Here is a 13,928-nt window from a genome sequence, read left to right on the forward strand (position 1 = left end):
GCCTTCCATATCCGAGAAGTAACCTCGACTGAAAATATCAGATTTTATTTTCTTGTACCATGCTGTGTTGAACGTCATGCAAGAGTTGACACCAAGGTAACAGACAAAACTAATTGGGTGTATAATTCTGACATAACCCAAAACACAGGAAAGGTGTTTATGGAAGGAAAGTAAATGTATGGAAGTGAAACAAACACAAGCACTCTAAGCTGTTTTATTCATACTTCAACGGACATCATCTCTTTACCTCCACAGTAAAGGGAAGCAACAAAATAACAAGTATTTGGTCAGCTTTTTCTTTTCATTTTATAATCACATTTTCAATCTTATTTTTTTGTCCTAAAATACAAAACATAGCAAGGTATAAAAAAGAAAAGAAACTTTTTTTTTTTTTTTTTTCATGTCTGTATCTTACAAAATGTTAAACATCCTTTCGGTACAATGTGTCTCTCTTGCTTGACCAAATACTTTAAATGCATACAGCCACAAACACAACAAGCAAGCCTCACTTCAATTTAACTGCAGTTGTACACAGCATGCCAATCATAATCAATGCAATTTAGTTTAATCATTTTTTGTATATATATATTTATTTTTTACAAAAAAATTCTCTACGGAAAACTGATATCCATCCCTTAGACTAAAACAGTTTGTTAAAAAAATTAAATAAATAACTTGACGTTAAATAAGATGGGAATGGTGGGTGTTGCCCTTGCATCAGACTTGTTTGTGAACTCCGTAACTTAAGATACACAAACGTACAGGACATCAAATGTTCATACACAACCCAAAATATGTTTTATTCTTAGCTCATAGCAGGGGATTAAAATAACTAGTGCATTCAATATAAAGTGAAAGAACTGACAACAAATCAAGGAGAATATAATTACTCTACACAGTCTGACACTATGTAACAACCTAATATAAACATGGGACTGTGTCCTTTTTTACGTCAGCTTATTTTGCAGTTTTAAAAACACCTTGGTACAAGGAACGCAGCGGTAACACTAATAAGTCTTTTAAAAGATACCTTGTACAGGTCAAACAGTTTTGTTTATTGCCTAACAAAGTACCTCAGCGACGCCTCCCCCTCCCACCTCACACCTAGCACCATTAATCCACCATTTCAGTTGTTATCATTACAGTGACAACTCTTGTTGTCACGGCAGCCAAACTGTCAACTAGAAACTCATATTATGGTCTGGGTGCCTAACTGTCCATGGAAGTGAGAGAGAGACAATTGGTCTCCACTATGCTAGTCTAACAAAGCATTTTATCTAAGAAATATAACTATGAAATAAATACTAGTAGAATCTTATCTTTCATGGTATTTCAATTCAATACAACTTAAAAAGCTATTCTGCAGCCAATAGGGTTTCAAGTGCCAAAGCAGAAACAAGGTTATTCAGGTCAATACTTTTCCATCTTGCTGTCTGGAAAACAGCCGTACATAAAAATTGTGCTTCCACAAAGAGTGCTGATGCAAGCCAACATCGTTTCTAACAGTCAAATCAAAATACACGTTCTATGAAGTAAAACACAATTCCATTAATTACAACTGAAAACATAACACCTTGAAAAGACTTTACACCAAACTAGGGGCATTACATTGCTACATTAGTATAAACTTCTATCTAAAAACTCCTTTGAACAGAATTCCAACTGCTTGAGGGTATTAAAGTAACTGACTTCTAACTTCTGATGCACCCCCGTCCTGATAGATAGGCTGGCCCAGTGATCCACAGAGCAACAGGCATCATGGAGGGTTCCATGTGCCTGCTATGGGGCGGGGGGGGGGGGGGGGGTGTTAGTCTGTCTGGCATAAGAAGAGGTAGTGCCTTGCTGCTCTGGGTTACAATGGATCTATATCCATTATTTACACGGATGGAGCCATATTTACATAAATTACATCAACGGTCGCCTCGGTACTCCTTCCATTAGTTGGGGGAAAAGGGTGTCAACATCGAAGAGTGGTTCAGGGTTTAAATGTTTACGGCCTAATCTTCCTTAGCTATAGTTCTATTCATGTATGCATCTAAAAAGGTGAAGCGTCTTCAGGAAACACGCAGGTTCATCGTGAGGCTGGCAGCACTACAACGACCGAGACCTCCTAGCCTCTCTAGGTCAAATAGTATTCAACTATGGACTGACAATGTCCACAAACCAGACATGTAATAAGATAATAAAAATGCAGAAAAAAAAAAAAAACTAAAACGAATCTATACCCATCATCCTTCATCATTGTTATAGTAAAAAGTACTTCTTTACAGATAAAAACACAGAACCCTGAAAGTTTAGATTTTGTTTTAGAAAACGTCCAACCCTGAAGCACCAGCGAATCTCTGTCTCCTTAGAAACGTACAAAAGTAGAACGCAGAGAAAATGGAGAGAAGGAGACCACACGAGAGAAAGAGAGAGAAGTAACAGGAGAGAAAGAGAGATCGTAAAGCGTTTGTAATCTTTGCTGCATCGTTAAGAACCAGCAGTTCCAACACGGCGATGGAATGTTCCTTCATCTGGAAACCGAGGAGGAGGAGGAAGAGGAGGAGGAGGAGGAACAGAGAGGAAAACATGTGGAGTGGAACAGTGGTTCAGTAGACTGACTGTTGCGGAGGCGCTGGGTGTGTGTGTGTGTGTACGTGTCTGTGTGCTGTCAGTTAAGTCTCTCTACTGCACATGCTCAGTAGTATCCTGGCTGGTACTGCTGACTCCATGGCTTCTGGTTCCAGAACTGAAAGGAGAGAGAGAGAGAGACAGAGAGAGAAAGAAAGAGAGAGAGAGGAAAAAGAGAATGAGAGACAGAGGAGAAAGACAGAGACAAAGAAAGACATGGTGAGAGAGAGACAGAGTGAGAGACAGGGAGAGGCAGAAAGAGATATAAACAGATGAGAGACAGAGAGAGAGAGAAATGCTTACCCCTTGTTGCCAGCTCTGGTTGAAGGCCTGGGCCTTGTTCATGCCAAAGTTTCCATTCTTGAAGCCCCTGTTATTGCCTCCTCTGCCCCTGAACTTTTGGGAGAAAGACAGATGGCATCAGACACCAGACTGGTAGCTACGGTAGAACATGTACTGTGTTCCAATTCATTAAAGTTAACAATATTCTTTTGATCATAGCTGATTGTCCCATCCGTATGCCAATCATCAGAAATGGACCAGTGGCAGTAAAGTGTGACCCACCTGAGAGAAGTTTCCCCTGTTGGCTCCTCCTCCCCCTCCTCCTCCTCGGTTCATGCTGCCCCCCCTGTGCATGTTGCCCCCCCGCCCCCCTCCCATGTTGCCTCCCATACTGCCCCCCATGTTGCCCCGGCCAGGCCCCCCTCTGGGGGCTCCTCCTCTATTGGGCATCCCGCCTCCCCCGCCCCCCCTGTTGAAGTTCCCCCTGTTGGAGAACCCTCCCCGGAAGGCTGGAGGGGGAAGGAACCCCCGCGGGGGTCGGTTGAACCCCCCCCCACGAGGTCCTGGACCTGGGGAGGGAGAGGGAGATGAAGGCGGAGAAGGAGAGGAATACCGTATATCTGCACACAAATAATATCGCAAACACTGAACTACCTAACACATCAAAAGGCACACACACACACACACGCACGCACCTCCTCGGAAGTGGCCTCTGATCTGGAAGCCCCCCCGACCCCCCCTCTGTCCCTGCCTGTCACCTCCTCCTCCTCCTCCTCCTCTCTGGAACTGGTTCTTGCCCCCCCGGCCACGGTTGCCCCCCCCCCTCTTGGGCGGCGCCCCCCCCTGGTTGGGCTTCTTCTCCGGGGGCAGGGCGGAGCGGCTCTCCTCCTTGTAGCGCTCCAGCAGCGCCGACGCCTCCTCCTTCTGCAGCTCCACGTAGCTCACCTCGCTAAAGCAATCCCCGGCCTCTGGGAGAGTGTATATGCCTGGAGGGAAGGAGGGGTCACCTGACTCAGTACGGACGTGGAATAGGATGATGATTATTGTATCATATGATTATATTATCATAACTGTTTTATCTGTAAGAGCACAGATGTTTAACGGCGCAGATGCTTTTAGCAAGGACGAGAGAGACAGAGAGAGACAGAGAGAGACATAGAGAGACATAGAGAGACAGAGAGAGAGAGAGCGAGAGACAGAGAGAGACAGCGAGAGACAGAGAGAGAGAGCGAGAGACAGAGAGAGAGAGCGAGAGACAGAGAGAGAGAACGAGAGACAGAGAGACAGAGAGAGAGACTCACCCTTCATCTTGAGGACTGCATGTTCTGGAACGTCCTTGCCATCTGTCTCAGCCTTCTTCTGCGTGCGCTGCTTGTAGTCATCATCTGACGGACATACCACCACGGCCTTCCTCTGGAAGCCAGCGAACAGACACATCTTCCTCCTCTGGGCCGGCGCCGACACGTTGGTCTGAGGACGAGGAATCACTCCTTCACCTACTGTCTTTCTCTCTCATATCTCTCTCTTATCTCTCTCTTATCTCTCTCTTAAACTTCGTCTCTTTCTGTCTCTTTTTCTTTCTTTCTGACCAGGTTCAAAAATGGAGATTATCATCATAATGCCACAGTGATTATGTAGATTTACATGACAAGAATAATCATTATGGTAGGTTGAGAGAGATGGATGATAGGCATTATGTGTGTTGTGGATAATATGAGAGAGATGGGTTGTGGGTAATATGAGGGTAATGTATGGTCACCTGATCCAGGATGTAGTTGCGTTTCTTGCGAGCAGCAATCTCAATGAACTTCCCCAGGAAGAGAGGTGCACGCTGGGAGATGGTGGTGAGTTTGGTGACATCCTTCATCTGGCGTTTGAGACTGGCGATCTGGAGGAGGGGGAACAGCCTTTCAAACCAACGTCCGCGAGAGACCAGCGATGAGGTAGAAAGACAGGTCACCGTCTGTCCCTCCAGCCCCCCTCTGTCCTTGCTCCACCCCACCAGCCCCCATCACTCCCCAGCCCTCCACCCTCCAGCCCTCCACCCCCCAGGACCCCAGCCCTCCACCCCTTCACCCCCCAGGACCCCAGCCCTCCACCCCCCAGGACCCCAGCCCTCCACCCCTTCACCCCCCAGCCCTCCACCCCTCCACCCCCCAGGACCCCAGCCCTCCCCCCATTCACCCCCCAGGACCACAGCCCTCCACCCCCCAGGACCCCAGCCCTCCACCCCCCAGGACCCCAGCCCTTCACCCCCCAGCCCTTCACCCCCCAGGACCCCAGCCTTCCACCCCCCCCTCACCATCATCTTCTCCAGGATGGCGTTGGTACCCAGGATGTTGTATTTCCCAGGGTGCTCCTGGGTGTGCTTGGTGACCCATGCTGTCTTGCCTGCGCCAGGTAGGCCCACCATGACGATGACCTGGAGACCAGGGGTGTTACACACGAGTTAACACCTAAACCATAGGTGTTCCACACACACACACACAACACCATTCTCATTTATCCATAACAAGGAGACAGTAGTTTCATGTAAAATAAAGTAAATACCACAACAGTAAAGGGGGAGGAACTTCCTCTCGGTTTACGGTATTACGTTTTATTGGGGTTTGCACCCTGCTCTGACCAGAACATTTACACACACACACACTCTCCCTCACACACACACACACACTCTCCCTCACACACACACACTCCCTGCCTGTCCCTCCTACCTCACACTCATCCTTGGTGTCCGGGCCCTTTGGTCCCCGGACCCTCAGGCTGACAGGAACCTGCTGGAGGAAGCTGAAGCCCTCCGGCACGGGGAACTCTGGCGCCTCCCGCTGGCCAAAGTTGAACTCCACGGCGCAGTTGTGACAGAGGACGTGAGGGAAGAGGGCCCGGCCCTCCAGGGAGGCCTTGCTGAAGCTGTAGGCCACGCCCAGGTCCTTGCCGTTCTTGGTGAAGGACAGCTCCGCCTCCGGCCCGTCCAGGTTCTGGGGAGGAGAGGACATGCAGGTCAGAGGAGGACACACACTCTCTCTCTCACACACACACACACACACACTCCAACAAACAGGACCGCAGGTAACAGACACACTCCAACCAATAGGTGAGGAGATACGACTACAACCAACAGGAAAGCATGTATGATTGCTGTCTGCTCTCCTACTGGTTGGACTACATCTGTTTTCTACTTTCCTATCGGTGGCTCTGTTACGATCCAGCATAGGGCCCAAGACAGCAAGAAGCTGTCAGCAACAGAAACATGCATCAGGAACTCACGGGAAACAGAAGAAGTAAGAATGAAAGCTGTTGTGTGGGACGTCTTACTATGAGGCAGCCCACCACGTCGTTCTCGTCGAAACCCTCTCCGTAGTCCTCGGTGACACAGTCGGTGGTTTTCTTGGCCCTGGCTGAGAAGGCGTACGAGTGTTCCTCCTCCCCTGAGCCCCCCCACAACAACAACAGTCAGTCAGCCACACAGCCAGCCAGCCAACCAGTCAGTCAGCAAGACAACCAGTCAGTCAGCCACACAGAAAGACAACCAGTCAGTCAGCCAGACAACCAGTCAGTCAGCCACACAGAAAGACAACCAGTCAGTCAGTCAGCCAGACAACCAGTCAGTCAGCCAGACAACCAGTCAATCAGCCACACAGAAAGACAACCAGTCAGTCAGCCAGACAACCAGTCAGTCATCCACTCACCCAGTAACAGCGTCCCATTGGCCAAGGACCAGCCAACCAGAACTTCATGTATGTCCATGCCTTTACTGGAGATGTGCTTCACAGGGATCTTCTCTATGATCTGAGGAGAACGCAGGTCAGCGACTGATAGGCTGTAATCAGCAGGGGGGGAGGTGTTGATGTGTGTGTGTGTCTGCAGAAGACACCAGAGAAGTAAAGTGTGCCTTTCTTCCAAATAGAGCATCCTTGTGTGTGTGTGTGTGTGTGTGTGTGTGTGTGTGTGTGTGTGTGTGTGTGTGTGTGTGTGTGTAAGATGATGATGTCCTCCTCACCTTCATCTCGAAGCAGGCCTTGCCCTGTGCCACGCCGTAGGATGCCCGCCCACCCGCCCACAGGTAGGCAAAGCTCTCCATGGTGAGAGACGAGGCACTGTAGCGGTCCCTGGACACCTTGAAGTGCAGGTCGCTGTTATCTACACACACACACACGCACACACACATCAGAGGGACTCCGGAATACTGAGTTTCCAGTCCAAACTTGAAATATCCACTGTGTACTTACAGGTGTCCAGACAGACAGTGGTGTCGTCGAACTCTTCGTCCTCCTCCTCCAGGGGGGGCTGTGGGGACTTGGCCCTGTTGGAACAGGACAGGTGCTATTCAGCTGCGTGGCTCCTCAGCAAGCACACGTCTCTACCCCTGTCACAATGCGACACTGTCCCTTTAAGGAGGGCCGTGTCCAAGGACTTCCCTGATGACATCACGTGGTGGTGCTGCCACATTGGAACCTGAGCTACAACCTCCGTCCTTTTGGAGGTTCGAATGCTCAATATGACCTCGGAAATAAACTACAGGAAACACTCCACTGGAACTACAAGGTTCTGTTAAAACGGTCTGCCACGCCTACCCAATCACCAGCCTTGGAAGGAAACGATGAATTAAATAATTCATTAATGAACGCACAGACACTATGCACTGATGCAAGTGGAGAGAATCTGTTTTTCCCCTCTTATAACTGGCGATATGAAAGTGTTTCACTGTGATCAGGCCTTTCATTAACTGTACGGTTGGTTGGAGATCAGAGTGATTACTGGGAGATATCTGAAACCCATGAAACCACGCCTGGCCTGAAAGGACGAAACGTGGACAAAGTCAGTGGTGATGATCTTAAATGTGAGTGCACACACATGCATTAGCACATGCTGAAAGAAGCACCCATTGGCAGTCACATACACAATATACACGACTGATAGACAGATCAGTTGTGAAGTTTCTCTGCAGACATCTTTCATCATTGATGAACCCCCACCCCCTCCCCCTCCCCTCCTGCTGTCTAGAGTCCAGACACAGCTGCTCCTCCATTGTTGTACAATACTTGGGTCACCCCTCCCCCCTACATCCCCACACCTCACAGCATCCCCCACCCCCCCACCCCCACAAAGGCATTGGGTAATCTAAGTGTTTGTCAAACTTGTTCAGTCCTGGCATCAGTCAAGTAAATAATAAGAATAATATGACCCATTTCTTAGTACAATCCAATTATATTGCCACAGCAGCATACTTTCTTCCTTCTCTTCCATGCCCATGCACTCACACCCGTGTGTGTGTGTGTGTGTGTGTGTGTGTGTGTGTGTGTGTGTGTGTGTGTGTGTGTGTGTGTGTGTGTGTGTGTGTGTGTGTGTGTGAGTGTGTGTGTGTGTGTGTGTGTGGTGACAGCTGTTAACCTGGGCTGAGTTCTAGAGGAGTGTGCTCTCCAGGAGTGCTGGAGGTGACCCATACAGGCAGGTGTGTCACCATGCTTACCGGCTGTATTTGCTTTCTTCAATGAACTCAAAGTAGCCCCTTCCGTGCTCCTCTCGTCGCCTCTTCACCCCCTTCTTATTCCTTTGATCTGCGGCAGCATCCTTGTCCACGCCCCCTTGGGAATCAGAAAACAGTGAGAGATGTTGAGGTGTGCAGCACACCGGCCAGGTAGAGCACACCAACACAGCTACAACATGCGAAATATAGGCGCGATTCCATCCAAACAATTTGCTGTTAGACTAATTGTATTGTCCTTGGATGTCAGGAACGGGACACATGCATTGCTCAGTCTCGCCACTAGGGATCAAGGGGTGACGTTTATCTGAAGCTAGCTAGTTTAGTTTGCGGTTGTAACTGAAACGAACAGTTCTAATTATGTAAACGACGTGTGCACTTTTCAGTACACGGGATTCATATCTGCTTCGAAATCATGGATACATATGCAAATACCCGAAAGACGACGTGTATTAGCTGTAGCTAGCCTCATTCCATATTGGACCTATTGAAACCCATTGATAGCTAGCCAACCAGGCTAAGTGTCTACAAGGAAACTAGCTAACCGGCTGTTGACCACCATGCCATATTTAATGAAATGTCATCAGACGTGAACTACTAATGTGCTAGGTAGTACTATACAGTAGCTAGCAACAACAACAAACCATTCTGACCGGGGTCAAACTGTCCATAGTAGGCTTTCGCTTACCTTCACCGGATAGAGCTACTAGCGCAGCATCATCATCAAATTTATCCATCTCCTCGTCTTCATCCTCTTTTAAAAGAGTATCTTCATCCTCGTCTCCAGATTTATCCATCTCGACTCCCGCATCCTCCTCCTCCCCCGCCATATCATCGTCGAGGTTGGCGCATTCCCCCGGAGCCGAGCCGTACTCGCCCCCGTCCCCCTCTTCTTCCTCCTCGGCCTCCATACTCTCTCCGACTAGGTCTTCATCCAGGTCCTCCTCGTCGCCCATGTCATTCAGGCCAACCGCCCCGTCACCCTGACCGCCCTCTGCGCCATTCTCATCGGTTTCGGTGTCAGGGAAAGCACCGCCGGCTTGAGTCTCCTCATCTAACGCGGCCTGCAGACGGTCCATCAATTCGGCCTTGAGCCCCTTGTCAGAGAGCTGTCGCCTTTTCAGCTCATCTTTCAGCTCGTTTACCTTTAACTTTTTAACGTTGATAAAGCTCATTGTGTTATTGATAAAAATCCACAATGAATACAGATAAAATACTACAAAACGTTTCTGCGAAAAGACAAAAGCCGGAACGATGGCCGACGCGATTTGGCGATAGAAATGGATAGCAGTCGGCTACAAGAATTTACACTGCGCCAAGCACGCTCCCTTCCAAGTCCCCACACAACAGACATCTGCGCCTGAGAGCATGCCAGTAGGACGATATACCCCTACCGTAATTAACATACTAAACCTGCAACAAATAACATATTCTTTTATTCGATATTTTGCTTTAACATAACAACAACAAATACTTTACGATGGAACGAAACTGTTCAGTACAGTTTTAGTTGTTTATGTTTTTAATCAGGATAAGGAAAAATATAAGAGCATTATTATTCTCTGCCAATCAAATGCTGCCCTCGGTCTCCTGGCAACGGTAACTAAATACAAAAAACATGGCGGACGATAAGGATAGTGCAGGTAAGAAAATGGAAAAAAACATTTCTGTTTAGAAAATAGTCAAGAAATCACATTGCTACGCTGAAATCACATCGCTACGCTGACAAATAACTAGCTATTTCCGTCTGTGTGGTTTTAGAGGCCATTGTGTCGGATGTCCACAAAAAGATCAGTGAAGCTTTTGATGTGTTTGACCACGGGTTTAACAAAACAGTTGACGTCCGGTAAGCAGAAACACCAATGCATGTGCCTGTGTGATTATGTGTGTGAGAGAGAGAGATAAAGAGAGAGAGACATAAAGAGAGAGAGAGAGAGAGAGAAAGAAAGAAAGAAAGAAAAAGTGACAGAGATTTTGTGTGTCCATGTAGGCTATAAAAGTTTGGAGTCAGGAAACCTTTCTGCCTCTGACTCATAATGCCTCATCCTGCAGAGCAGGGGCGTCGTTAGACCCTTTTTTACTGGGGCCGTACCGTGCCCCAGTATGAATCTGCTGTGCCCCAGTAAAATCAAAAGTTTGAGTTTCAACAATTTACATTATTAGTCAGTGCATTAATTTAGATGGATAATCCCGGAAAAAATCAACGCAGTATCCCAATCAACGCTCATATCATGTTGCGCTCAGAAGATGATATTATTATATCAACACTGGCTACGCTGGCTACACTATTCAACTGAACTGTTGTATAGTGGGGTTAAGCAAGGTGAGTTTCTATAGCCTAGTAGTGCATTGTGCGAAGCAAGCTTGGAAGAAAAAAAAGGGATATGAATACGGGCCTGTGCCCCAGGATAGTTTTATGTCTAACAACGCCCCTGCTACAGAGAGATCGGCACCATTATCCGGTCCCTAGGCTGTTTCCCCACCGAGGGAGAGTTACATGACGTCATTGCAGAGGTGAGAGAAGCACACCATTACCTCTTTACAGAGATGGTACAGTCCACACATCCTTCACTCAAGTAGAAGTACAGATATTCATGTTTAAAAAGACTGGTAAAAGTGGTAAAAAAACGTTTACACTCAAGTTAAAGTATGGGCGCTGACATATAGGCCTACCTGTTGTAGGGCTAGTTTCGCAGACCCAGATTAAGCCTAGCCTAGGACATTTATTAAAGCAGAGCACACACAAACATCAATGATGCAAATGTCTTTTTTATAAACCTTTTTTCAAAAATATTTTTTTCCATCTTTTTTCACACACAATCTGAAAAATAGAAATTGTAGCGTTTTCAAACTTTCTTTTGGTGAAGCTTTTTAGGGGAAAGTAGTTGTGTTTTATATCAACCTATGTCACAGATAGAGGAGGAGGAGCCAACAGGATATGTCCGCTTTGAGAAGTTTCTCCCTACCATGACCAAGGTACTGATGGAGCGAAGGTAAGTCCACCTGTGGGTGTGTGTGTGTGTGTGTGCATATGCAAGTTGATTAATGTCACATTTACCTTCTGTGTTAAGATCATATTCATGTATCGGTGCGTGTGTGTGTGTGGGGTGTGTGTGTGTTTGGGGGGGGGTGTGTGGGTGTGTGTGTGTGTGTGTGTGGGGGGGGGGGTGTTTGTGTGTGTGTGTGTGTGGGGGGGGGTGTTTGTGTGTGTGTGTGTGTGTGTGGGGGGGGGGGGGTGCAGGTTCCGACCCATTCCAGAGGACCTGTTGCTTCAAGCCTTTGAGGTGATTATATCCCGACATGTTGAGTGATCCACATCTGTAACAACACTGATTTTAATTGGTTCAGGCGATTTGGATTGGTTCAACATAAAATACCACGGGGCAAGACAATTTTTTCCAGTTCCAGACCAGTTCTGCAGGATCCTCTGTAGACCATTGATTTGTTCAAACTTGGATAGCGTCTTAAGTTGTAATTGACCTACAGTTGATGAGATGCTCAACTTACGCCCCACCCCCCTTCACCCCCCTTCACCCCCCTTCACCCCCCCCCTTGTCGGCCTGATTCGTCCACAGGTTCTGGATCAGCAGAAAAACGGCTACTTGGAACCAGAGAAACTCACCAAGTACATGACTCAGGAAGGTATATTAGAACCTAGAACCATACGTCCTGCAGTGTCTTTCCGGATCTTGAACAGCCAGAATCGAAAAATCTAAATGGTCTGAAACTTGCAGAGTTGAATGGTTATAACCTCTCTCTTTCTTCCTTCCTCTCTCTCTCTCTCTCTCTCTCTCTCTCTCTCTCTCTCTCTCTCTCTCTCTCTCTCTCTCTCTCTCTCTCTCTCTCTCTCTCTCTCTCCCTTTCTCTCTCTCTCTCTCTCTCTCTCTCTGTCTCTCTCTCTCTCTGTCTCTCTCTCTGTCTCTCTCTGTCACTCTGTTACTCTCTCTGTCTCTCTCTGTCTCTCTCACTGTCTCTCTCACTGTCTCTCTCTGTCTCTCTATCTGTCTCTTTCTCTGTCTCTCTCTGTCTCTCTATCTGTCTCTCTATCTGTCTCTCTCTCTGTCTCTCTCTGTCTCTCTCTGTCTCTCTCTCTGTCTCTCTCTGTCTCTCTCTCTCTGTCTCTCTGTCTGTTCTGTTCTGTTCAAAGGGCTTTATTGACATGAAAACAACAATTGTTCATATTGCCAAAGCAACGGTAGAATTACAGAGATATTAATCAATGTATATGTCTCTCTGTCTCTCTCTCTCTCTGTCTCTCTCTGTCTCTCTATCTGTCTCTCTGTGTGTGTGTGTGTGTGTCTCTCTCTCTCTCTCTCTCTCTGTGTGTCTCTCTCTCTCTCTCTGTGTCTCTCTCTCTCTCTCTCTCTCTCTCTCTCTCTCTCTCTCTGTGTCTCTCTCTCTCTCTCTCTCTCTCTGTGTCTCTCTCTCTCTCTCTCCGTCCAGGGGAGCCCTTCACCCAGGAGGAGATGGACGAGATGCTGTCGGCAGCTCGAGACCCAGACAAGGACGTGGTCTTCTACAAGGACTTTGTTAGCATGATGACCGTGGATGACAACAGATAGAGACAGAGGTCCACCTACCTCCATCCTGCTGTCACACACACACACATACACACACACACACACACACACAGTTCACCTCATGTCAGTTTTTGTTACAGTATATAAACCAGCTCATAGTACCACACAATTAAACCCTAAATAAAGCAACTAAAAAGATATATGTGTGTGTTTGTGACTCGTTTGTAAATGAATATGTGTTATCCCATTGACGAATACTGTCTGTGTAAACCTTCCACGTCCGTTTTGTTCCCACGTCGTAACCGGTGTGAGGCGACAGGTGGCGCTATGTATCTACTGAACAATCGGCCCAATGTCAGCGCTCGTTCACTGTACGTTGTCAAAGAGAGACTTCGCGCTAACGAACACCAAAAATGTGCATCTTCGGTTTGATCAGTAAAATCCAAATCTGTCAAGTTAGAGGAGCCGTGACTAAATTATTCGTTTGTCCATCTTCTTTTCCAATCGTTCAGGGGGCTACAGGCCTACTAAATTGACTCGAAGACATTTGTGTATCACTGTTAACATTTACAGTTTAACGTTATCTAAAAACGTCACTGCGTGAGCCTTCAGGTATTTCTTTCAGGCGTCTTTGTTGCCTAGGCTACGTTACCTGTCGCTTAAACGTTATAAAGCCCTCATGAAGTTTACCCAGGAAATTTCAAGCTTTACCTGTCACTCAACCAGACGCCGTTACGCTATTGGTCCGCTGGCAGGGAGGGGGCAGACAGAACCCTCCCCCCTAGCCAGATGTGTGCGCCTCTCTCCTAGTCTGCACCCCTGGCCCCACAAGAGTACAGCCTCTTGCGGACTAGTTAGCTAGGCACACGGACGTTATCGGAATACCAGGCGGAGGCTCTGCAAGGCTAGCGCTGCGGACTGTCTCTACGGTGAGCCCTTGCGTCGATGGCATTTCTTGTCGGTTCGTTACAGTCCGGTCGCTCCTGGAGACTGACACACACTCCTCAAACAGGTGGACCACTTCGGGC

General features: G+C 47.6%; 2 protein-coding genes across 2 annotated transcripts; one reads left to right on the forward strand and one right to left on the reverse strand.

The window, feature by feature from the left end:
* Positions 1-143: 143 nt before the first annotated feature.
* hnrnpua (heterogeneous nuclear ribonucleoprotein Ua) lies at positions 144-9,555 on the reverse strand. Its single transcript, XM_067260267.1, has 14 exons — positions 9,069-9,555; positions 8,366-8,480; positions 7,125-7,198; positions 6,896-7,035; positions 6,585-6,684; positions 6,211-6,323; positions 5,610-5,873; positions 5,198-5,317; positions 4,655-4,783; positions 4,197-4,365; positions 3,579-3,881; positions 3,178-3,464; positions 2,917-3,009; positions 144-2,731 (listed from the first exon to the last, which is right to left on the reverse strand). Exons 1-14 carry the CDS (start codon positions 9,553-9,555, stop codon positions 2,681-2,683), a joined length of 2,445 nt encoding a protein of 814 aa, XP_067116368.1. The 3' UTR covers positions 144-2,680.
* Positions 9,556-9,998: 443 nt separating this feature from the next.
* efcab2 (EF-hand calcium binding domain 2) lies at positions 9,999-12,942 on the forward strand. The gene is made up of 7 exons (XM_067260815.1): positions 9,999-10,023; positions 10,142-10,226; positions 10,822-10,894; positions 11,294-11,373; positions 11,622-11,664; positions 11,956-12,022; positions 12,824-12,942. The coding sequence occupies exons 1-7, from the start codon at positions 9,999-10,001 to the stop codon at positions 12,940-12,942; spliced, it is 492 nt and encodes a 163-aa protein (XP_067116916.1).
* Positions 12,943-13,928: the final 986 nt, after the last annotated feature.

The sequence above is a fragment of the Osmerus mordax genome, chromosome 22 (assembly GCF_038355195.1).
Source record: "Osmerus mordax isolate fOsmMor3 chromosome 22, fOsmMor3.pri, whole genome shotgun sequence".
Classification (NCBI taxonomy): domain Eukaryota; kingdom Metazoa; phylum Chordata; class Actinopteri; order Osmeriformes; family Osmeridae; genus Osmerus; species Osmerus mordax.

Excerpts from the sequence above, each read along its gene's own strand:
- hnrnpua (XM_067260267.1), bottom strand. The coding sequence starts at position 9,555 with ATGAGCTTTATCAACGTTAAAAAGTTAAAGGTAAACGAGCTGAAAGAT. Across the intron at positions 5,874-6,210 it reads ACGTGGTGGGCTGCCTCATA|AACCTGGACGGGCCGGAGGC; the intron begins GTAAGACGTCCC and ends TCTCCTCCCCAG. Across the intron at positions 3,882-4,196 it reads TGCAGTCCTCAAGATGAAGG|GCATATACACTCTCCCAGAG; the intron begins GTGAGTCTCTCT and ends CCTTCCCTCCAG.
- efcab2 (XM_067260815.1), top strand. The coding sequence starts at position 9,999 with ATGGCGGACGATAAGGATAGTGCAG. Across the intron at positions 10,895-11,293 it reads TACATGACGTCATTGCAGAG|ATAGAGGAGGAGGAGCCAAC; the intron begins GTGAGAGAAGCA and ends CCTATGTCACAG. Across the intron at positions 11,665-11,955 it reads TGTTGCTTCAAGCCTTTGAG|GTTCTGGATCAGCAGAAAAA; the intron begins GTGATTATATCC and ends ATTCGTCCACAG.